This window comes from Choloepus didactylus, chromosome 8, assembly GCF_015220235.1.
Source record: "Choloepus didactylus isolate mChoDid1 chromosome 8, mChoDid1.pri, whole genome shotgun sequence".
Classification (NCBI taxonomy): Eukaryota; Metazoa; Chordata; class Mammalia; order Pilosa; family Megalonychidae; genus Choloepus; species Choloepus didactylus.
In genome coordinates, this window is record NC_051314.1 from 126,064,854 (window position 1) to 126,089,376 (window position 24,523).

At 50.8% G+C, this 24,523-nt stretch overlaps 1 protein-coding gene across 2 annotated transcripts; it reads left to right on the forward strand.

Moving 5' to 3' along the window:
* Positions 1-1,614: 1,614 nt before the first annotated feature.
* Positions 1,615-24,386, forward strand: SCNN1A (sodium channel epithelial 1 subunit alpha). 2 transcript variants are annotated; one of them, XM_037845568.1, is made up of 13 exons: positions 1,615-2,153; positions 2,800-3,160; positions 12,225-12,492; positions 13,367-13,557; positions 17,775-17,878; positions 18,224-18,387; positions 18,781-18,879; positions 19,111-19,228; positions 21,831-21,909; positions 21,996-22,053; positions 22,233-22,288; positions 22,446-22,521; positions 23,016-24,386. In XM_037845568.1, the coding sequence occupies exons 2-13, from the start codon at positions 2,805-2,807 to the stop codon at positions 23,379-23,381; spliced, it is 1,935 nt and encodes a 644-aa protein (XP_037701496.1). In that variant the 5' UTR covers positions 1,615-2,153; positions 2,800-2,804; the 3' UTR covers positions 23,382-24,386. The 2 variants fall into 2 exon arrangements, with proteins under 2 accessions (XP_037701496.1, XP_037701495.1); XM_037845567.1 differs by lacking the exon at positions 1,615-2,153 and adding an exon at positions 2,184-2,633.
* The last annotated feature ends 137 nt before the right edge of the window (positions 24,387-24,523 follow it).

The window sequence follows — 24,523 nt, forward strand, 5'->3', positions numbered from 1 at the left end:
GGCTGGATTTCCAGCACCAGTTAGCAAATAGGGAAGGCAGGGAGGTACTTCTTAGATCATTGGAAATCAGGGAGGTGTGTATAATTTCTAGGTAGGGTTGTCACTAGTTTAAGGACCTGGTTCAAGGGAGATGGAGCTTCTGGGGTGTTTGGGTGCCATGGGGAGGTGGGGTCAGTGTAGAGAGCTTTTCCCAGAGCCAGGGAGGTAAGTAATCCAGGACCAAGAGAGCTGATAAATCCATGGACTCTGCATGTGTGTGTGTGCATGTGTGTGTAAATGTGCATGCCCTTCCTGGCATTCAAAACGAGGTGCAGAGAAGCCCCGATTCACCATGAGTCAGTGGCCCTGGGAAGTGAATGGCAAAAGCACAAAATAGACAACCACAGAGGGAGAAGAGGAATTCTGAATTCTGCTTTTTACTCTGATGCGATTTTGTTTTGCGCCCTTGGAAATCTGACATCCTGGCTGAGGATCAGTTTCTTCATCTGGAAAATGAAGAACAAGCCAGCCTCCATTCCTAGAGGAGGCAACACAAGCAGGCATCAGGGTAAGCCAAGGGACCTGTGGACATCAGCTCTCACTTTAAGAGGCCACAAGAGATTGCCCCGAGAGGAAGCCACTGGACTGCCTTGTACCCTGAGCCTGGAATCCCTGTCTTCCCTCTTCTTTGCCCGGTAAACTCCTTGTTCCTGAAGATCCCTCTGAGGTGCCGCCTTCTCCAGGCAGCCCTCCGGAGTCTCATCGCAGGGAGGCCCTCCTCCACCCTCCCCAGGCTTCCCACAGCACTGTGTTCCTATCGCTGCCACTGGAATCCTTATCTTAAGTCATTGCAGCTGCTTACTCACAGGTCTCTATCAGTGCTCAGGCTGGGCCTGTGGCTGCATGCCCAAAGAGGGATGCCCATGTATGCAGCTGGGAGGTGAGAGATGCAGGGGGAGACACTCCTCAAGCCTGGGGTGCCTCTCACGGGGGCCCCCATGTAGCGGACCTCTCCCACATCTCCTGGGGACCTGGCTTTGGGCTTGATTCTCTGACCCTTCCCTTCCTTCTTTGCTCACCACTGGGGCTCTTCACTCTTTATCCTCTTGCTGGATTAAGTTCAGGGCAGAGATTTTGGAGGAAAAACAAGGTCCCTCCCAATGAGCTTTGCCTTCCTCTCGAGGCTGGTGCAGGCTCCCGCCAGGCCCGCCCTGCCCCTCCCCACCCCCCTGCCTGTCCCTGCCTCTCTCTGGGCTCCAGTTGGTGCCCAAAATGCCCTGCCTGGCCCCAAGCTGCCTCTCGGTGCCCACATTCCTGTAACCCCGTGACCACGACAGGGGACATTGCACATTCCTGGCCTGGCAGCCAATGGTGTAAAAAAGAACAGAATGTCCTGGGGCCCTGGCCAGCCCCCAACTTCACCTGGGCCCCTCCCTGGCCTGGGCAAGGTGAGGGGTGGTGGTGAGGATTCAGGAAGGAAGAGGATGGACCAAGAGGAGGGGACAGAGGGCTACTCCCCGCCTGAGTGCCGTGGGGCAGGAGGCATGCCCACTGTAATGAGCAGGGAGGAACCCTGCAGACACGCCTCCTCTTTTCTGTCCCGGACCTGGGGGTGTGGCTGACCTGTGGGTGCCCTTGGAGGGTTCACAAGGAGGAGAAGGGGACCCTAGTCCCTGGAAGCCCACTTGGAGCCCCCTCGTCTTGCTCTCCTGCCCTTTGGGGCTGGCTCCCTCCTGTTCGCCCTCCTGTCTCTGCTCCCCATCCTTCCCTCCCTCCTCCTCCATCTCTCTCTCTTTTTCTGCCTTCTCTATTCTCCAGCTCTCCCCACCTTTGTCTCACTCCTCTTGACTGCCCTTTTTGCTTGTCCTCCTCTGCCCCCGGCTTTGTGATTAGGATCCTTCTCCTTGTTCGGGATCCTTGACCCTCGCCTGCCGTTCTGTCTCCCAGTCTCCTGGCTTGACAGCTTTGACCTCCCAGCCTAGACTCTTCTTCTAGTACCCTCCCACCTTCTAGGGTCCTGGGGCTCTGGGCAGGAGCACTCCTCCCGAGGGGTAACTCCCAGTTCAGACTCCTCCCCTGCCCTGCTCACCTTTAATTGAGATGCTAATGAGGCTCCTGTCACTTCCAACCTGGCTGGCAGGCGGGCTCCTGGGCCAGCCCGCTGCACCTGTCAGGTGAGGGGGAGGAGAGGCTCGTCTGCCAGATTCAGCTAGAAAGGAACCAGTCCCAGGCCAGCCACAACCTGGGAGTGGGGAGCTGTGGGCAGCCCAGACCTCCTGGGGCCCTACAGTCCCTGGGGCCAGAGAGTCAGGCCAGGAGGAGAGAGCCCAGAACGAGGGACAGGGAGCAGGGGGGTAGACAGGAGGAAGAAAGAGAGGCAGGATCAGAGAGGCTGGCACTCAGAGAGACAGGCAAGGAAGAAGAGAGCGTGAGAAAGAGACCCAAAAGAATCAGAAGGCAGAGACAGAGAGGGAGACAGATCCTGGACAAAAGAAAACAAAGAGACTCTAGACTGAGCAGGGCAGAGCCTGGCTGCTGTAGAAACAGTGGGGAATGTGCCAGGACAGAAACTAAAAGGTGGCCTTAGCAGGCAGCAGAGGAGAGGCCACTCCAGGAAAGCACCACTCCAGCTCTCTGGCCCCGGGTTCCTGCAGGTCAGCGGGCTTCGGAAAGGTGGAGGGAGGGAGGCAGTGGTAGAGAGCGGCTCAGGGAGGGATGTGGGCATGGCCAGGAGCGCAAGGTGGCGATGGGGGAGGACACCCAGGGCTCAGAGCTCACCCCTGACCTCCCCCTCCCCCTCCCCAACCTCCCCCACCCAAGGGCTCATGAAGGGGGACAAGCCTGAGGAGCAGGGGCCGGGCTCCCCACCTGCGGCCCCCCGGCCACCCACGGAGGAGGAGGAGGCCCTGATCGAGTTCCACCGCTCCTACCGAGAGCTCTTCCAGTTCTTCTGCAACAACACCACCATCCATGGAGCCATCCGGCTGGTGTGCTCCCAGCACAACCGCATGAAGACAGCCTTCTGGGCTGTGCTCTGGCTCTGCACCTTTGGCGTGATGTACTGGCAGTTTGGCCTGCTTTTTGGAGAGTACTTCAGCTACCCTGTCAGCCTCAGCATCAATCTCAACTCGGACAAGCTCGTCTTCCCCGCCGTTACCGTCTGCACCCTCAATCCCTACAGGTCAGTGGGCCCCTCTGCACCTCCCCTGGAAGGGTGGCCTGGCTTCTCTGCTGAGGGTCCTTTGATGCTCACCAGGCAGGCCGACCCTCAGATCAAGGGGCAGCAGCTGACAGTCCTGGCCCTTGGGGGAAGGCCACTGGCTTGAGGGCCTGGCATCACTGCCCAGGGGAGCCTAGAGCTGGAGTTCATCCAGCCTGTAGCTGTTGGCCCACCCTCTTCCCTCCCTGCTCCCTCCTGTAAGTGGGAGGAAGTAGTGATAAGGTCAAAATCTTGATGACTTCCAAAAGGGCCAGGTAGAGACCAGCCCCATCCCTTTCCTGGAGCAAGATGAGGGCAGAGTACACGTCCTTCTCAACCTCAATAGACTAATCTGATGGAGAGGTGAGCAGGTGCCGGATGGTGGGTGGTGGGAATGGACAGAGGCTGGGCTGTGGGATGTCTGTCTTTATTTAGAAGGGAGTTTGTTTTGGAGAAAACAAAGTTTGGGGGTGGGTGTCAGGGAGCTAGAGCTGCAAAGCAAGCCAGGAACCTTAAGGCTGGAAGTGGGGGCATCACAGAGCCACAGGGAGAAGGGGACAGGATAGAATGCAGTCCCTTGTGACGCTGCTGCCCCAAAGACCCAGGCTAAAACGTCGTGGAGCCGACCCGCTGGGTAGCACCATTCACCTGTTCAGGTGCGTAACCTTTAAGTGCTTGAGCGTGTCCTGAAGTTTTGGGTTTCATCACTGCTCTTTACCGGTTTTTGGTCTACAAGCTGGGGGGATGGGTGGTAACCATGGAGAAGAGAGGAGGGCAGGGCTGGGTGTTTTTATATGCCTTTTATTTGTATTCACTCAGTCATCAACACTTTGGGAACGCCTGTGTCAAGCCAGGCACAGGGCTAGGCACCTGGCCAATGGATTCATTAAGAATCCAAGCATGTTCATGGAAGGCCAGGTATTCTGCTAGGTATTAAGGAACAGAAAAATAAAATAAGAAGGGAAGAGAGAGTCATGTAGACAAAAAATTGTAGCGTGCTGTGATCTGTATAATAAAAGTTGTGAGCCTCTGCCTTCAAGGAGCATAAGATCTTTTATGAGTGTGTGTGAGCGTGTGAGTGTGTATGTGGATCGTGTATGGAACACACATGTTGGGAATGCATATGTGTGCGATTATGAATGATTGGGATTGGTCAAATATTGGGAGTGGAGGCTCCGTCATCTATCCTAGTTTGTCCAAAGATGTGTCATGAACTAATAAGGGTTGGGACATTCTGTCCTGGAGAGAAAAGATTGCTGGGCCATTTCCTTGATTAACCTGGTCCGAGGTAGGGGCCATTTACTAAGAAGCTGCTATATGCACCGGACACTAAGTACTTAACAGGCATCTCATTTAATTCTCACAACAATCCTATGAGGAAGGGACTATTATTATCCCTGTTTTACAGTTGAGGAAACCAGGTCAAAGAGATACAAGGCACAAGGTCACAGAGAGAGTAAGTGACAGAGTTGTCACTCACTCTTCCTTTGCTTGATCCCCAAACCCTGCCTCTTCTGAATAACCAAGAAGTGGGTTGTGGAGGAAATGTCCAATCTGACATTGTTTTTGTGTCATTTCAGGGTTCTCTCTGAGTCCTCCCTCAGCCCCATTTCTGCCCCCCCCATGCCCTCAGGCTTTGCTCCGCTTCTTCCTGGCCCTCTGTAGCCCCCTGCCCGCCCCCACACCCCCTCCTCTGATCCCCTCAGGCCAAGGTGGAGTGGAGGGGCACTGGATCTGCCAGCATGGAGGGCAGGGCAGGCGGGAAGGAAGACGGAAGACAGAAGGCACTCAATAGACACCTGTGGTTAAAAAGATGGGGGTGAGAGATAGAGAGGACAGGGGGGATCTGTTGCTTTTTCTAAGGTTCTGCTGAGTACAGGGCCCTGGAAAGCCCCCCAGGGAATGGACGCCATAGCTTCTGCCAGCAGGGGCCATGCAGAAATAGTCCCTCCTGCCCCAAAGGCTGCTGCAGGATTAGGAGGAAAAGAGAACACCCAGGAAAGGAGGGGCTCAGGGAAGGCTCCCTTGCTTAGGGAAGGAGATCGAGCACCTACTGTGTGCTTATCCTATGCAGTGCTTTATCAACATTACCTCATTTAATCCTGGCAAGCCCATGCAAGTGGGTATTCTCAGTAGTGCCATTTTGCAGATGAGGAAATCAAGGCTCTGCAAGGTGAAATAATATGAGCCAGGTCACACAGCTGATGATAATGAAAATAATAACCATGATAACAGCTAACACTTACATAGTACTAAATATGTGCTTTTTTGAATTAATGCAAAGGTAAGTTATATTATTATATTAATTAAATTATTTAGTCTCCACAACAAAACTCTTGAAGTAGGTACCACTAGTACTCCCATTTTACAGATGAGGAAACTGAAACCCAGAGAGGTTGAGGAATCTGCCCAAGGTCAGACAACTAGCAAGAGGTGAACTTGGGATCTCAAGTTGGTAGCAAACCAAGTGTGTTTGGTTTCAGAGCTCTTTCTCCCGTTGCACTTTCAGGAGGAGCCAGGGCAAAGGCACCCCTGTGTTGGGGGGGCTGGTGGGTGCCCCGGAAGTGCAGGAGGGAGGGGCCATTGGCTTTGGCCTCCTCTTCAAGGAGAGAGGCAGGGATGGGGTGAAGAGGTGAATGCAGCTGGAAGCGTGATGACCTGAGTCTGAATCACAGCTCTTGGCAGTGGGTGCAGGAGGCAGAGGCTGAGGGAGATGAGTGCTTCCTCTGCAGGGAGGCAGGGAAGATGTGGAAGTCAGTGGGGGAGAGGAAGGAGCAAGTTGGCCCAGGATGAAGGCTTGCTGGCCGCTGGGAGTAGGCAACAGGGATGGCCAGCAGAGGGGGAGGGAGGAGATTGAGGTGTGGGGCTTTGTGCTGCTTTGACCTTCCAGAAAAGGGGAACAGGGCTGAAGCCCTTTCACATAGGCCATGAAGTGCCAAGAATCCAATGTGAAGCATTGCCCATTGCAGCCCCTTGCTTTTTCATCACCCAAGGGAGAGGGCCTGTCACATGCACATCCACTGAAAACAGAGCCCAAGGAAATATTTTTTATCTAGTCCTGGGATTTAGGCCAGACCTAAGGAAGGACTCCGGGATCTTGAGCACAAAGGAAGGCGTTCCTGGAGATGGCAGAGCAAGGGGCATGTTCGAAGGAAAAGGGGCAATTCTTTAAAGAGAGAAGCTTCAGGGAGGGAGGAGAGGGCTCTGAGCTAGGGAGTCTGTCCCTAACCATGGGGAGTAGAGCTGCACCTGCTGGTTTTCTGCCAGTCTGGGAACCTGATTCTGTGTGGCCAGATTGGCAGGGAAAGAAAGCCCAGAATCTTAGAGCTGACTCTCCCCAGCCTGACACAATGATTGACTCCTCATGTGACCTCTACCTAAGGAATATCTAACAATTGCTGCAGAGCTGCAGTCTGCCTCATGATAACTTCTACGCTCTAATCCTGATTCTGTCTTAGAAGCATCCTAAAGATGTCTCCTCCTTCCTTACCCCACAGCTGTCACCCACATGCAGCTATGACAGCACTAACTGCACTGCAGTTTGCAGAGTCCATGATCACATTTTGATCCCTAACAAGCTTATTAGGCAAGGAGGGCACGCATTACCATAGTCAGATGGGAAAACTGAGGCGCCGAGAATATAGAAGCTTTGCAAAGTTCACCCAGCTGCTAACTCAGCTTTACCATCCACGTCTTAGGCTCCACTTTTATTAAGACCACAAGGTCACATGGTAAATAAGAGGCCTGGCTATTCTGCATCTCTTTAGCCTTTTCTTCTGCAAGCTGAACTCCTGATAATTGTAATAATAACAGTAATGATAATAAAAACAAAAGCAGCAGTTATATAGTGCGTCCTCAGCCAGGCTGTTCTCGGTGCTTTTCATATGTGAACTCTTTTAATCCTCATAACACCCCTATGAAGTAGGTGCTATTATTATTTCCATTTTACAGATGGTAAAACAGAGGCACAGAGAAGATAAGCAACTTGTTCAAGGCTAACCAACAAATAACTGTCAGAGTTGGATTTGAACCCCAGAAGTTGATTAGAACTTAGTTCCTTCAACTTTTCCTTGCATTAAATGGTTTCTAACTCTCTCACCATCCCAGCTGCCCACCCTCCTTTGAAGAGTCATTGGTTTGAGAACTTCTATTGTTCTTCAAAAGTCATGTGGTCTGAGAGCTCAGGACAGACTCTAGAGGTGCTGATCTCTGCTTTCAAGAGGCTCATAGGTGAGGGGCTGCTCTTGGGGTGCCTGCTGTGGACACGTGGTGCAGATTGAGTTCACAAGGTCTATGTGGGGGTGCGATATTCTGCTGCGGTTGCATGCTCACAACCCCCTGGAGACAAGGCTCGAGGGGTGCTGAGATGTGAAGGAGGATGGGGCTGGGAAAGGGACCAAAGAAAGGGGAGTTAAGGATTCTAGGCCATCCCTGGAGGAAGGGGGTAGGGGGCTGGGTCCCCAGATGCACAGTGGCAGGGGAGGAATCCTGTGTGTCGCCCATGCCCAGCTCTGCCTGGTGCCTGGGGAGTGCTGGTGAGGATGCTGTGGGGGAACCTCCGGGTGGCTGGGGTGGGCCTGGGAGGGGAACATAAGCTTTTTTTTTTAAAGGAAAGAAGGCACCAACGGGAATGGGAGGGAGGAGACATAGATGGGAAGAGAGCAGAAATACCAGCCCCCATTTTCCCTCCCAGTATCCCCGCACTTTGTCAGTCTGTCCTGAACAGAGAAGAGCTACTGGAAGGAAAATGAGCAGTTGCAGCCAAAGAAGGTTTTGCTGTCTGATCTCAAGTACTTCTGAGTTTCAAGAGACGCAAGGAGTAGGAAAAACAGGGGCCAGTCTGACAGGCCTGGATTCAAATGCTGGCTCCAGTACTTCCTAGTTGAGTGTCCTATTGGGTGAGCCTCAGTTTCCCCAACTGTAGAATGGGCATAGTGATGTCTGCCCGATAGAATTGTGCAAGGGTTTGCTTGCCTCCAGAGCAGATAGCGGGAGGGCAGTGCCTGTGACCTGGGGCTGGAAGGGCTGGGCTGTCCTTCTAGGGTTCTTCCTTTCCTTCTTTCTAGCACCTGCTCTCCTCACACCCGGCCCTCCCACTTGCCAGACAAGATCTGATCATGGTGTATTTTACTCAGCAGTCAATTCTCTTAGCTCTAGGCATCAACCGAAAGGCTTAGCCTCCTATCACAGGGAATCTGGTATCAGAGAGTCAGTGAGGTAAGGATTTCTTTTTTGAGAGCGTGATATGGGAGTACCTCTTCCTATCTTAAGCCAAACAAAGAGAGAAGTAGGCCTTGCAGAGTGTGGGAGTTCTGTATGGAGGCCTTGTCACAGGTGGGGTGGGTGTGTGTGTGTGGGGGGGAGTCAGGGACTCATCAGAGGCCTCTCTGGATGAGGCAGGAGAGGCTGGATGTGATGTGGGCACTGAGGGGCAAGCCTGGTAACAGGACGGGATGGAGCTCCATGGAGAAGGATGATGAGGCCAAAGAAGGGAGGAGGAGGAGGAGGCAGGCAGAAGAGGGATGTGGGAGGACTTGAGCCAGCTTGGGGGGGTGGTAGTGGGAGGTGCAGCCAGAGATGTGGCGGCTCATGGCATAAGAATAACTCCCGCCAAGTTGGGGGACCTGGATTCTTCCTGTAAGACCTTGAGGTCTTCCCGGGCTCCTGTCTGTGTTTTCCTGATATTCAGTGGCTTCTTTTTTCATTTAACCTCCAAGAACCTCATGCAGTAGGTGGATCTGGAGTTATTATACCCGTTTACAGATGGGGAAACTTAGGTTGTGATTCAGAAAGGCTGGGTTACTCACCCACCATTACACAGCCAGAAAACGGTGTGGCTCCAACACCAGGACCCAAATCTTGCTGACTGGCCCTGGGGTTCTTTATGGGGCATCATGCAGCCCTCCTAAGCCAGCCAGACATGGCAAGGACGGAACAGAGGGTAGTGTGTGGTTAGAGTGCTTTCTGACCCATTTCCTGGCTATCAGAACTTGTGCAAGTCACTGTGCCTTAGCCTTTTCACCTGTAAAAGGGAATGCCAGTGGGAACTAACAGGTGAATAGCACCTGACAGTGTACTTTAGGTACTTGAGAGTATAAATTAATCCTCAGTGGATTAAATTAAATAAGTACATTCTAATACCTCAGTGCCTGGCCATAGTGAGTGCTTAATCAATACCAGCTATTATTGCCATTCTTTTAATTACCAATAATGGGCAAGCCTCTCAGAATGCCAAACACAGAACTTAGAACTGAGCTACATTTTGTCCCATGGGATGAGGGGCTGCTGGAGCTGATACTAAGTTCCAGCCAGATAGACTTTCATGATAGAGAGGGAAATAGAGCCGAGGAGGAATGTGAGGATCTGGACTAGACAGATGCATGTAGCTACACATTAGACCACCTGGAGTACTTGAAAAAACAACCTCCTTTGGGCCTCACCCCAGAAGCATTAAAACAGAATCTCTGATGAGTGACCCCGCATTAGTATTTCACTTTTTCTTTAATGGAGGTATAATTTACATGCAGAAACATGTACAAGTCACAACTGTTTATTGAGGTTTGACAATCAAGATATTGAACATTTCCATTACTCTAGAAAGTTTCCTTGCTCCCCTTTCTAGTAAATTCCTCTCCTCTCTCCATTATCATTTTCTGACTTCTATCACCATAAATCAGTTTTGTCTGCTACTAGATTTCCTATAAATGGAATAATACAGTATGTATATTTTGCATGTGTCTGGCTTATTTTGCTCGATTTAATGTTTCTGAAATTCTTCCACGTTTTTTGCATATGTCAGTTCCTTTTTATTGCTGAGTGGTATTGATGGACATTTGGGTTGTTTCAACTCTTTGGCTATTATAAATAAAACTGCTATGAACATTCATGTACAAGTCTTTATGTTTTCATTGCTCTAGGGTAAATAACTAGGAGTGGGATTGAGTAAAATACACAGAATTAAAATTGCTGGGTCATAAGGTAGATGTGTGTTTAACCTTACAAAAAACTGCCAAACAGTTCTCCAAAGTGATTGTACCATTTTATACTTTGACCAGCAATTTAGGAGACATCCATTTGCACTACATTCTCAAAAACATTTTTTCTGACAACAAAAAGACTGTTGTTTTTTTTTTTTTGGTTTTAGCCATTCTAATGGGTTATTGTTTTAATTTGCATTTCCCTGAGGACTAGTTATGCTGAGCATTGTAAAAAGTGCTTAGTGACCATTTGTATATCTTCTTTTTGGCAGATTTTGAAAACGGTTTGTCTTTTGATTATTGATTTGTAGAAGTTCTTTATATTTCAGGATCAGTCCTTTGTTAGATATATTTTTTCCTTATTCAGTGGCTTGCCTGATCATTTTCTAAATGCTGTCTTGAACAGAAAACTTTAATTTTGATGAAGTTTGATTTATCAATTTTTTTCTTCTATGATTTGTTCTTTTTGTCTCTGTCCAAGAAATCTTTGCCTGCCCTAAGATTAGGAAGATAACTCCTATGCTTTCTTCTAGAATCTTTACAGTTCTGAGTTTTACATTTAGGTAGGTGTATGATCCACTTCAGTTTTTTTTTGTTTCGAGTATCGTAGAGGTCGAGGTTCATTTTTTCCCATACAATATCCAGTTGTTCCAGCACAATCTTTAAAAAAATGTTTTTCTTTTCCTCTTTTCCCCATTGAATTGAACTGAATTGGTGCTTTGGTCAGAAATCAGTTGACCATATAAGTGTGAGTTTATTTCTGGCCTGTATTTCTGTTTCTTTCATCTATTGTCTGTTCTTATGCAAGCACCACACTGCATTGGTTACATTGGCTTTATAGTAAGTCAGATGGAGTGAATCCTCCAACTTTGCTCTTTTTTTAAAAAAAAAGAAAAAAAATTGGGGCCATTCTACTTCCTTTGCATTTCCATACAAATCTTAGAATCAGCTTGTCAATTTCTTAAAAAAAAAAAAAATGTCTGCTGAAATGTTGGTAGGGATTGTGTTGAAGCTAAGGACCAATCTGGGGAGACAACTTGATCTTCATTTTCTGATCAGTGACCATGGATATCTCTGTTTATTCTGGTCTTTTTTATTCCTTTCAGCAGCGTTTTGTAGTTTTCAGTGTAAAAGTCTTGGGCATCTTTTGCTAGATTTATTCTTAGGTATTCGATGTTTATGCTATTTTAAATGGTATTGTTTTTGCTATTTCATTTTCCTATTTTTTGTTACTATATATAGAAATACAATTAAGTTTTGCATATAGGTCTTGTATGGGTGAAATGACTTAATTCACCTACTAGTTCTGGGTGTTAGTTTTGTTTTGGTGGATTCTATCTCTAAGGCCCTGCCATTCTTGACTTTCATGATAGAAATGGTTATAGGGCTTGTATCGAGAAGATGGGATATGAAGGTTTGTGCTAAACAGTGTTTAACTTACCGTGTTTCCGCCCCACCCCAAACTCATTAAACCTGAATCTTTGGGGGGTGGGGTGGGGTGGAGTAGGTGTGGCACCCAGTATTTCACAAAGTTCCTCATGAGATTCTAAAAGTGCAGTTGAGAACCCCTGATTTAGAAGGTATCTGAGAGCAGACCCAGGCCCACAGGCCACCTTTGCCTGAGGGGATAGGGCGGGAGGATGAAGGCACCGCGAGAGCCTGAGAGTGTGTGAGCCCAGGCCGAGGCACCCACCCCTGCCTTGGGAAACGGCAAGCGAGGTCTGGGTTGCCTTCTGGGCCCGGGCGAGTGGGAGGAGACCGCCCGCAGACAGGCGCCTCCCGCCTCCCTCTTTCAATAAACACAGGGCAATAAATGCGGTCACCGCCCGGGCTCACTGTCGCCTCCACTTCCCCCTGCAGACACACCTGTTCACAAGTCTCCCCCTCACTCCCCCGTGATAGCTCTGGAGACACCTGAGCGAGCCCCCACACAGGTTTCAGCGCCCTCCCCCACTCTCCGGGGTGAGCCGATCTCAGCGGCTACAGAAGAGGAAACTGAGGCCCAAAGGGGCCAGGGATTCACGCGAGACCGGGCCCTCGTCCGACCCTTTTCCCATCGCCCCCTCCAGGTATAAAGAAATTAAAGAGGAGCTGGAGGCGCTGGACCACATCACAGAGCGGACGCTCTTCGACCTGTACAAATACAACTCCTCCACAACCCTCATGGAGCATCGCCGCGGTCGACGCGACCTCGGGGGGACCCTGCCACACCCCCTGCAGCTCCTGCGGGACCCGCCCGCGCCCCACGGGGTCCACAGCGCCCGCAGTGCGGCCTCCAGCTTGCAGGACAACAACCCCCAAGTGAACAGGGAGGACTGGAAGATAGGCTTCCAGATGGTAAGGCCCCGCCCCAGCAGAGGCCACGCCCACCACCCGCCCGCCAAAGCCCCGCCCACTCCCCGTGGCCTTTCTGGCTCCGCCCACTCCTGGGGCTCCGCCCATTCCCCGGGTCAGCTCCGTTTCCCGACCCCGCCTCGGTTGCCTAGTGATGTCAGGCGGGGCCGCGTAGGCCGGCTGGCAAAACAAACAAAACCCCCAGAACACCCGAAACAAAAAGAAATAAAATAACATCTCTCCGTGCCCCTGGGTGAGGTCTCCTCGCTGGGGGCCCACGTGGGAGAGTTTAAGGCGCCCGGAGTCAAATCTGCTGTGGAAAATGCACCTTTCTGAATTCCAGCCCCTACTGGTGGGACTCATTTGGGGCCCTCCACTATGGTGGGGAACTGGGGTTCCGACAGTCTAAGACAAAGTGTAAGGAGACAGTCAAAAGAAAGAATTAAAAAAAAGAAATGTTTAAAAAAATAAAAGGGAGCGTAATAAAAGGGAGAGTAAGGGAGGAAATGGGAGAGGAGCAGAGGGGAGGAGAGAGGGAGGCCCCTCTTGGTGAGATGGATTATTCTCCAGGAGTTCTAGTGCCAGCTCTGCTGCTGGGACAAACCTCCTAATCCCTCAGTCTTCCCATCAGTGAAATGGGGAGAAGAATCCTTGCCTCATGCCCTGCCCTGCAGAGGCTGTATGAATGGCCAGCACCCCTGGTCTCCTCCCTGCCGGCCAGTCCCTTAATTCCCATGCTCTCCCCGGCTGCTGTTTCTCTCTCACTTCTGTTTCCTATTTCTTCCCCACTCCTGGCCCCCCGCCCCTTTCTATCAGTTCTCGGGACCCCAAACCACTCATTCCTTGACTCGTCTGACCCTCTGGCCTCTGTGTCCAGTGCAACCAGAACAAATCGGACTGCTTCTACCAGACGTACTCGTCGGGAGTGGACGCGGTGAGGGAGTGGTACCGCTTCCACTACATCAACATCCTGTCGCGACTGCGGGACACCTCGCTCTCCCTGGAGGAGGATGCGCTGGGCAACTTCATCTTCGCCTGTCGCTTCAACCAGGTCTCCTGCAACCAGGCGTGAGTCCTTCCTGCTTGGTTCTGTGCTCCCCAAAGGCTCTCCTTCCCTGGGCCAGCCTTCCCTGGGCAGGGGTGGGAACCAGGAAATGCTTATTGACCTCAGGTCCACACCTAGGCCAGGTGAGATCATCCTGCAGACCTCTGCCCTCCCTCCACCCCTGGGTCTGGGTGGGGCTGTCTCATGTGAATGCCCTGGGAAACTTGGGGCTTGGGTCTGGCTTTGAGAACCAAGGGCTGGAAGTGTGGTTGTCTCCCTCCCTCCCTCCTTCCTTCCTCCTTTCCTCCTTCCTTCCCTCCTTCCCTCCTTCCCTTCTCCCTACTTCCCTCTGTCCCTCCCTTTCTTCTTTTTCTTTTTTTCCCAGTAACAAGGCTCAAAAGGGCCAGGGAGCTCGGCTGGTCCCATAACTCCCCTTTCTCAGGGAGGCAGGCTGTAGTGGTGTGGAGGGAATAGCGCTGGTTCAAGGGACCAAACCTTAATTCCGGCTCTGGCCAGCTGTCACCTGCTTCTGTCCCCACCCCTCAGCCCTCACACACACACTCTGCCCAGGACATGGATTTTGTTGCTGTCTCTAGTCTTTCTGTTTGTTTGAGGACAGAAGCTGCCAGCTGGGAAGTGAGACAGTGGCTCAGCTCACACCTGCTAACGTGTTAACTTCCCATCTGCAGATCTCATCTGTTTTCATCTGGATCCTCCCATTTTCCCCCATGGTCCCATCCTCCCCATCAAAGGAAAGTCCATAGTTCAGCAGTGTCTCTCTTGGTCTTTGGAATCAAGTCAAAGCTCTTAAGCATGGCTTTCTCATCATCTCTGCCTTGCCCCCGTCTCCCAGACCCTTCCCCCTCTCCCTATAATCTTTTTTTTTTTTTTTATAAGAGCTTTACCAAGATCTAATTCACATCTCATAAAATTTACCCTTTTAATATGTACGGCTTAGTAGTTTCTAGTATATTGTCAAAGCAAATAACAGCACCAGAGAATGTGAAACTGGGTGAGGATGATTTTATTCATAGCTTCCATGGTAGGGGGAGAGAGTAGAATTCCACTTCGTGGGAACAAAGGACAGCCAACTTTTTAAGGGCTTGGAGGATAGTAGGGGGGGCTGATGGCTGGGGTGGGTGAGTGATTTATTGAGGTTGCACTTAGGGCTACTTGGTTCTGAATGTTTTCCTTTGCAAGTAATTACGCCACTTGGAGTCTGAAGGGCCTGGAGGGAGGAAGAAGGAGACAAGGAACTATCTAGTTAGGAGACTTGCAGGTGCCCGGATAGTGTAAAGGCCCAGGGCAGAGGGGGGTCATTTAACCTGGAGTTAGTAGAAAGAAGACTGTCCAAAGTGTAGGCAAGCTAAAGGGAAGTTAAAGCAGTTTTGGTAAATATTCACTGAGTTGTGCAACCATCACCACTATCTAATTTTCATTGCCTCTAAAAGAAACTCCCACCTATTAGCAGTCACTCCCCTCCCCCATTTCTCCCTCTCCTCCCAGCCCTCGAAACCCCTAATCTACTTCTTGTCTCTATGCATTTGCCTATTCTGGACAATTCATATGAATGGAATCCATATACTATGAGGCTTTTTGTGACTGGCTTTTTTGACTTAGCATTTTTTTAAATTGTTTTAAATCATTTTTATGGAGATATATCCACATATCAAAGCATGTTTTCAAGGGTTCTCCATGCTATAGCATGTATTGTTACTTCATTTCTTCTTATGGCCGAATAATATTCCAGTGTATGGAAACATCACATTTTAAAATCCATTCCTTAATTAATGGAAATTTGGGTTGTTTCCACTTTTTGGCTCTCATGAATAATTCTTCTGTGAATGTTCACGTATAAGTTTTTGTGTAGATATATGTTTTTAATTCTCTTGGGTTTATATCTAGGAGTGGAATGTCTGAGTCATATGGTAATTTTACTTTTAACATTTTGAGGAACTGCCAAACTGTTTTCCGAAGTGACTGCGTCATTTTACATTCCCACCAGCAGTGTATGGGTGCTCAGTTTCTCCACATCTTTGCCAGCACATGTTATTGCCTGTCTTTTTTTATTTTAGCCATCCTATTGTCTCCCTATAAACTTAGTCAATTTCTATAGCTCTCATTATATACAGACTAGGCACTGTTCTAAGTGTTACTTAATCCTCACACTACCCCTGTAAGGTAGGTACTATTATTATCCCCATTTTACAGATGAGGAAACTGAGTGTTTTAGTTTCTTAGGCTGCTTAAAGCAAATATCAGGAAATGATTTAGCTTGAACAACGGGAATTTACTAGCTTACAGTTTTGAGGCTGAGAAAATATCCAAATTGAGGCATCATCAAGGCGTTGCTTTCCTCCGGAAGACTAACTGCCAGTGATCCTTGGCTCCTCTACCACATGGCAAGGCTCATGGTGGCGTCTGCTGGCCTTTCCCTTCTTTTCCGGGTTTCCTGGCTTTCAGCTTCTTGCTTCCCTGGTTTCCTTTCTCTGTCTGAATTTCACTTTCCTATAAAGGACTCAAGTAATAGGATTTAGACCCATCCTGAATGAGGTGGGCCACACCTTAACTGAAGTAGTCTCACCAGAGAGTCCTACTTACAATGGATTTACACCTGCAGGAATGGATTAGCTTTAAGAACATGTTTTTCTGGAATACATACAGCTTCAAACCACCACACTGAGGTACTGAGATTAAGTAACTTGTTTGGTCCCACAGCTAATACTTGTTAGAGCTGGAATTCAGATACATGTAGTTTAGTTTGGAGTCTGTGCTCTTAACCATCACATTATACTGCCTCTCATAGCAACTGTTTCAGTGTGCTTAATGTGTATCTCCTTCGATGTTTTTGCAAAACGTGTATTTAATTTACATAAATGGCGTTATGTTACATCTCATTTCACTATCTACTTTTTCCACTGAACTCTGTTTTGAAGGTCCGTCTAATCTGTTGCTCCCAATGCTGCCTTCTGTCCCTGGTGTGCATCCCTCACATGTACCTGTCCGCTGTCCCCATCAGCGGGGCTCTCGGGCCCTTCAGGTCTGCCTCTGCTCACTTCTGTAGCCTCTTCTTTGGCCATTCCCTGAACCCAATAATTCTGACCTTTTAGCACTTCCTAGAATGTACCGCAGTATTTCACACTTCATGGGCAATGGGATATTCCAGATCATCTGTAAAACGATCATCTCCCTTCTCCTTGTGCAGATAAGTAGAATGAGCTTAGAAACCATATGACTTGCTCAAGGCCATACAGCTAGAACCTAGCTTCTGCACTCCTAGTCTCTGGCCAGTCTCCTCCCTCCTACTGCCTCTTCATTACTCCCCTGTCTGTCACTGGCCAAAGCCCTGCCTCCCTCTTCTCCCTGCTCCCATTGCCAGCTCTAAGATGGAAGCATATTAGAACACAGATCCTTCTGTGCCACGCGGGCTCCTGCTGCCACCCCATATAGCATCCCTGGTTTCGAACCTGTGATTTGCTGTCAGATCCTCTTCCTACTGCAGCAATGTTGCCTCTATGATTCCTTTCTCTCTGTTCTCAAACTCACCCCAGCCCAGCCTTGGCTCCACCCGTTTGAGACATGCTGATTCAAGAGATCTTAGGAAAATGCCTTGCCTCATTCTTTCTCCCCACAGTTCCATACTCTTCACTGGCCTCCCATTCTCCTATAACCCTGTTCCTTTCCATCTCTTCATCTCATTCATTCATTCATTGAATGAATATTTATTAATGATCTCCTATAGGCCAAGAACTGTGCAGTTAGCTGAGAGGGTACTGAGAAGATATGGAGGTGCCTGGGATGTGGCTCCTGTCCTCAAGTGGCTCACAATTCAATTAGGGAACCAAGACTTAGACACATGAGAAGTTAGGGACACTGCAAGAGTTCTCATAAGGCAACTCAAGAGAGGTCACAAGGCAGCATGCAAGTCAAGGCTAGGGAGGGCAGGTGGCCTGGTGGGAGGAGGGTTTGAGTCCCAGACTCATCATCACTGGCTGTGACTTTGGGCTAGTTGCTGGACCTCCCTGGGCCTTAGCTTCCTTCTCTGTGATATGGGGATGATGCCTTAACAGGCTCCCAGCAATTGTTCTGACACATTGTAGGTGATCAGGAAACAAATGGCCTTGGAAGGCACATGCCCTGTAGAAGTCCAAGGGAATGGAATTTTCCTCTGCCTCATCTCCCTGCAGCCCCTGATCCCCTGTACTTTCCTCTCTGACCTTGCTCTTTCTTGCCATGTAAGGAATTACTCTCACTTCCACCACCCCATGTATGGGAACTGCTACACTTTCAATGACAAGAACAATTCCAACCTCTGGATGTCTTCCCTGCCTGGGATCAGCAATGGTGAGCAAGTTCCCCTTCCTGCCACCCCCCACTTCTGCCTCAGCCCTCCTCACTTTCACTCACCTTGAGCATATATCCCCATGACATGCCCATCTTGAGCCTGGAAGGTTCCTCTCTGTTCCTTCTCCCCATGGGTGCCATATAGTCCATTCCAGACCCGATAGAAATCTTGCCCCAGTCCTTTTTTCTGCCTGTCCCCAGCCTCCAGCTCAGGGGTTGCCCAATCCATGTGTAGATCTTCCTGGCTATGCTCCTCTTGGTGTGTTAGAGACTGGGCAGGGTGGACAGGTGGATTCAATCCCCCAATTCTTCTCCAAGAGCCTCCCTCTCCTTTGGCACCCCCAGGTCTGTCCCTGATGCTGCGCACAGAGCAGAATGGCTTCATCCCGCTGCTGTCCACGGTGTCCGGGGCCCGGGTCATGGTGCATGGGCAGGATGAGCCGGCCTTTATGGACGATGGTGGCTTTAACTTGCGGCCTGGTGTGGAGACCTCCATCAGCATGAGGAAGGCAAGGGTGCTGAAGGGGACACCTGGGAGGGGAGCCCCAGACTGGAGAGGCAGGGAGAAGGTGTGCAGTGGGCGTCGAGCACATGGAGGCCTTCAGGAGCAGAAATCAGGGGTGGGGGCTGGCAGAGTGGGCCTTGGTAAGTAGGGCCCTGGGGAGTGGGCTTTGGGTGGGAAGGGGATGAGAAAGGGTCAGGGGATGCTTCGGATCCCAGGGGATGCTTTGGGCCCAGTGTCCTTGATGGGAACACTGGGAGGGGTGTTGGGGGCTGCTGGGGGGATATGCTTTGAGATGGTGAGGCAGAAAGGAGAGGCTGGCAGGGTGTGATGTATACCCTGGGTCTGGGAGCCACTTTGACCTCTGAACTCTGACCTCTTGATGTGTGGGGTTTCATAGGAAGCCCTGAACAGACTTGGGGGCGACTATGGTGATTGCACCCAAAGTGGCAGTGACATCCTTGTCAAGAACCTTTATGCTTCCAAGTACACGCAGCAGGTGAGGCTCGACTTATTTCTGTGGCACCCATCTCCCAGGCCTGCCCTAGAGTCCCTCAAGGGTGGAGGATGCTTGTGTGTGTGTGTGTGTCACTCATGCGTGTGTGTGAAGTTGGAGGTACAGTGAGGATTGTTTGTCCTTTCCTGCCCTGCCCCTTGGTGCTGTGGAGGGGCAGGGGAGGTGGTCCAGATCAGCTCTGAGCCCCCTTTCCCTCCCCCTCCTCTCATCCAGGTGTGCATTCACTCCTGCTTCCAGGAGAGCATGATCCGGGAGTGTGGCTGTGCCTACATCTTCTACCCGCGGCCCCAGGGAGTAGAGTATTGTGACTACCGGAAGCACACCGCCTGGGGTGAGCCGCCAGGGCACCTCTGCCCTCCACATCCAACCCCAGGGCTTTCCCAGCAGCTCTGCAGGAAGACGGCCACCTCCCATGGGCCCTGACTAATTCTCCCTCTCCCTCTTGATTTTTAGCCCTTCGTCTCTGCCTCTCTGTTTTCCTCACACTCCTTTTTATCTCTGTTCCTTCCTTGCAGCCCACCCTCCCCGCCCCTTCTCTGTTTTGGCCCCTGTGTTTATAAAGGAATTGCCCCGTTTAAAAATAACCATCAGCATAAGGAAGGAAGAGCACATGAGGGAAATTTCACAGGAAGGGGCAGTGATTCCAGCGGTTCCACACACTGTGAGGTTTTGGCATATGCTCTGCCCCTTGGGCTGCCAAGCAGGGATGGCTATTGCCACCATCCTACCCTGCCTTTGGGTGTGGTCTACAAGATGGGGAGCTGGGGGACAAGACAACTCACTGGGGTGCAGGAAGAAGGCATTAGAAGTTGTATTTATTCACCTCATTCCTTAACATGTTTTTTTTTATCCTTAACATTTTACATTTCATGTATGTTTTATTACAGTTATGCATACATTCAGTAGTACAGGTATGTGATTTATAAATCAAATACATATCTTGGAGGTGCCTCTTAAAAAAATTTTTTTTTAAGCCTATGGAGGGCACAATCAAACAAGTTTGGAGAGCATTAGAATCTCCTCCTTATTCTGGTCTAGAGTAGAGAAATCCCTTTTCCTTTCTGCTTCGGTTGAGTTATTCAGCAGGGAAGCCACGTGCTAGGAAGCTGCGAGAAAAGGAAAATCCCCGAGGAGAATATACAGAAGCCCCGAGGGTTTGCATTCCTGCTGCACACGGTCTTACACAGCCAGAGGTGGCCTGGACTGCTGCAGCTGACCAGTCCTCCCGCAGCTCCTCCCCTCTGGCTTCCCCGCTGATGGAGTGGGTGGGCCGGTGGGCACCTCTCAGGAGACGTGGTGTGGGTGCTTCAGGCCCGGAGGGCTCTCAGCTCTCTCCCTCCCAAAGGATTGTTTCAGCCCAGAGTTTAGTGTCCATCCCCATCTTGCTTCTGTCTGCCCCTCTCTTCCCCGGTCTGCTCTGGCACTGCTCGCTCCCCTGCCTGGACTTTCCAGTCGCCGCCTCCTGGCTTCCTGTCTCCCTGACCTTGGAGGAGCTGAGCACATCAGAACTGGAGGGAAACTCAGAGGCCGTCCTGCCTCACCTTCTCCCTTCTCAGATGAGCAAACCGAAGCCCTGAGGCAGGGCATGATGTCCCAGAACTCCCAGCCACAGTATGCTCCATGCCCCTGCCCCTGCCCCCTGAATAATTATTTCTAAGTTGTGAGTTTGAAGAAGATCGTGAGAAAAAAAATAATGATTATGGGGAAGCTGGGCAGACCAGGGAGAGGACCTATGGCTGAAAACAAGGGTTTCCTAAGGATGGATTACTCTCCAGGGCAAAGGGCCCCGCTGCTCCCCATTCTTCCGAACTATAGGTCCCCAACACCTATAGATGGAGGGATTTGGGTCAGAAGTGAGGAAGGACTTCCAGACTGGGGGAAGTGTAAGAAGGAGGACCAGTGACTAGAAGTAGCAAGAATGATAACATAACCTTCTCTAGAACTTGGGAGATGGGGGAGGGGTCTAGAATCCCATTCTTTTTTTTTTTTTCATGACAGCTTTACTGAGATATAATTCATGTAGCATACAATTCACCCATTTTGAGTGTACAATTCAGTGGTTTTTAGTATATACACAGACTTGTGTATCCATCACCACAATTGATTTTAGAACATTTGCATCACACCCCAAAGAAAACCTGTACCTAGTAGCAGTCACCTCCCAACTTCCCCTTTCCCGCAGCCCTAGGCAACCAATGACCAATCTACTTTCTGTCTCTATAGTTTTGTGTGTTCTGGACATTTCATACAATTTTGGTCCTTGTGTCTCTGGCTTCTTTCATTTGGCATAATGCTTTCAAGGTTCATCCAGGTTGTAGCATATATCAGTACCCCATTCCTTTTTCTGGCTGAATGAAATTCCACTGTTTAAGTATACCTCATTTCATTTTTCTATTTATCAGCTGAGGGACATTTGGGTTTCTACTTGTTGGCTGTTCAGAATAATGCTGCTATGGACATTTTTGTACAAGTTTTTGCATGTATGTGTTTTCATTTCTCTTGGGTATATACCAAGGAGTGGAATTGCTGAATCACATGGTAACTCTTTTTAGGGACTGCCAGACTGTTTTCCAAAGTGGCTGCACCATTTTATACCCCTTTATTCTCTGTCTTTTTGATTATAGCCATCCTAGAGGGTGTGAAGGGGTATCTTGTGGTTTAATCCCATTACTCTTACACAACAATGGTTCCCATTTTTCTTTTTGACTTTTAAATTTTTGTTCATATCCTCCACATTTTTACATAGGTGTATCCCGTGGTTTTGTTTTTCTCAACTTAGCTTAATTTCTTAAGCATTTATTCGGTGCTGCCACTTAGTACACACTGCTCTTGGGCAGTGGGTGCCCAGGGATCTGTAAGACCAGAGGAGACCTCAAGGGTGTGGGGGAGAAGTTGTGGATCCCGTGGGAAAGGGTCTCCTCTCTGCCCCACAGGCTACTGCTACTATAAGCTCCAGGTTGCCTTCTCCTCCGACCGCCTGGGCTGTTTCACCAAGTGCCGGAAGCCATGCAGGTGAGTGCCCCTCCCCCAGCGGATGGCCTGGCTGGGTAGATACGGGGTACCCCACTCCAGCCCTGAGCACCTCTCTCCACCCCCAGTGTGACCAGCTACGAGCTCTCTGCCGGTTACTCACGATGGCCCTCAGTGACCTCCCAGGTAAAGTGGGGAAGGGAGGCATACGGGAGCATGTGTGTGCACGCGCGTGAATGTGCATGAGTGTGATGCTGTGGGCCTCTCTGGGGCCATATGTGTGAGGGGTGAGTTTGATCCAACCCCCAACCCAGTAAGCCTGAAGAGCATGGGGTGGCCCTGCTGATGCTCGGGTTCTTTCCCAGGACTGGGTCTTCCAGATGCTCTCCCGACAGAACAATTACACTGTCAACAACAAAAGGTCAGTCCTGCCTGGTCCCAGCCCCAGGAAAGGAATCCTTGGGAGAAAGAACAGATCAGGGAAGAGCAATTAATCCAGTTGATCGGAGGAGGGTGTTTGTGAGGGCACGAGAAGTGAATCTTCTTCCATTTCTTCCCCCTTCAACCCCACTCCAAAGAACTGGAGTTGCCAAACTCAACATCTTCTTCAAGGAGCTGAAGTACAAAACCAATTCTGAGTCTCCCTCTGTCACGGTATGTCCTGGCTCACCGAGCCTGTGGTTCTCTCGGGGTTCCTAGCAGGGTGGCTGTCAGGGAAAACAAGGGGTTTCCTCCCTGGGCCTCAAAGGTAGGGGGACAAAGGAAAGAGGAGATGGGGGTCAAGGGTGAGGTTGAGTGGCTTGGAAGAAGGGGAGCTCGGGCTGGGGGGTGGGTACGAGGGAGGGGGTTGCCAAATGACGGGGAGCAGGCCCTTGTGACAAGCCCCAGTTTCAGCTGCCCCTGACTGTGGCCCAGTTATCCATTTCCGCTGAGTGCCACCAACCAGGACTGTGTGCTCCCAAGGGAGAGGAACTGAGGCAAGGGGCCCTGGGTGGGGTGGGGAGAGGCTGAGTGGGGTGGGTGGGGTCCTGAGGGGTGAAGGGTGATGCCTGGGTAAGGAAGGGGCTGTGGGAGTGGGGCACAGCTCCTCTGCCAGAGCCCACCCAGGGGCCTCTGCCCCCCGGTCAGCATGCCTCTCTCCCTCACAGATGGTCACCCTCCTGTCCAACCTGGGCAGCCAGTGGAGCCTGTGGTTTGGCTCCTCGGTGCTGTCGGTGGTGGAGATGGCTGAGCTGATCTTTGACCTCCTGGTCATCACGTGCATCATGCTGCTGCGGAGGTTCCGGAGCCGATACTGGTCCCCAGGCCGAGGGAGCAGGGGTGCTCAGGAGGTGGCCTGCACGCCGGCTCCATCTCTCCCCTCCTGCATCTGCCCCCAGCCTGCGTCCCCATCCTCATCCCAGCCTGGTCCTGCCACCTCCCCTCCACCTGCCTACGCCACCCTAGGCCCCCCTCCATCTCTAGCAGGCTCGGCAGGGACCAGCTCCTCTGCCCATACCCTGGGGGAGCCCTGAGAAGCAGAAAAGTGCCCCCCACAATGCAGGTACTCCCTTGGCAGGATTAAAGGATGTTTGGGGTCCTCTCAGAGCTGCCCATCTGCCTTTGGCATGAGGGACAGAAGCAGGATGGGTAAGGGGCTCAGGAAGTTGCTCAGAGAACAGGGGCCAACAAAGCAGCCCAGAAATGCCCCGGCTCCTGCTCTGTCCCCGCTGCCTGTACCTCTAGAGCACTTAGCTTTCCCCACCCAAGTGTAGACAAGTCTCCTTTTCCTTTGGATTAGCCAAGCCAAACTTGGAGCTTTGACAAGGAATTTTCCTAGGAAACGTCTGAAGGCCAGAACAAAACACAGACAAGGGCACACAAAGGCATGCACAGGTTTCTCACCCCAAGATGACTGCTGCCAGCCCCACACTGGCCTGTCCACACTGCTTTCAGTGACAAAAATGTCTGCTTTGCTTCTTGAACTTGGGTGGGGAACCCCACCCGAAAGCCCCCTTTGTTAGTTCTTGGGCAATTCCCCTTCCCTGACTCCTTAGGGCAGGACCTGGAGCAGACCAATGTGGTGAAGGCTTGGCCATGGTCAGTTGGCCAAGGACACTTCCCGCCCCATGCTCCCCAGGGCTGCACCCCAGCGCCTCTGCCCTGTGTCCTACACACCTCTGCATGTGTGCTCAAACTGGTTCCTCTGCCTGGAAGCTTCTTCCATTTTCTGCTGGCGAACTCCTATGCATCCTTTAGAGCCCTGCTGAGATGCTACCACTTCTATGAACGCTTCTGCTTTAGCTGGTCTCCCCTAGAACGGATCATTTCCCTCTCTCCTGGGCTCTCATGACACACGGTAACATTTATTGGATGTCATATTATACATTCTTGTTCATTCGTGTCTGCCTCCCCAGCTAGACTGGGAGGGAGCTCCTTGGGTCCGGACCGAGTCTTGTTCGTTTATGTATGGTGAGGGCCTAGCCCAGTGTCCCACTTGGGGCAAGTAGGAGGAACTCAATAAATGTTGCCTAAAAGGATGGCTGGAGAGCTGGATAGGGGTGCTAGGGAGGGGGAGGGTGCGAATTCAAGTCTGTGGGCCACTGCCCATGCTCCCGGGAGGACCCCGGGAGGGATGCGACAGCCTTCTGTGCCTCTTAGCCTCACTGTGGAAGAG

What these genes read in the sequence shown, in the direction of transcription:
- SCNN1A (XM_037845568.1), top strand. Translation starts at nt 2,805, where the DNA reads ATGAAGGGGGACAAGCCTGAGGAGCAGGGGCCGGGCTCCCCACCTGCG. An exon ending in AAGTGCCGGAAGCCATGCAG is followed by an intron (nt 21,910 to 21,995) that starts GTGAGTGCCCCT and finishes CTCCACCCCCAG; the next exon opens with TGTGACCAGCTACGAGCTCT. An exon ending in GGCCCTCAGTGACCTCCCAG is followed by an intron (nt 22,054 to 22,232) that starts GTAAAGTGGGGA and finishes GTTCTTTCCCAG; the next exon opens with GACTGGGTCTTCCAGATGCT.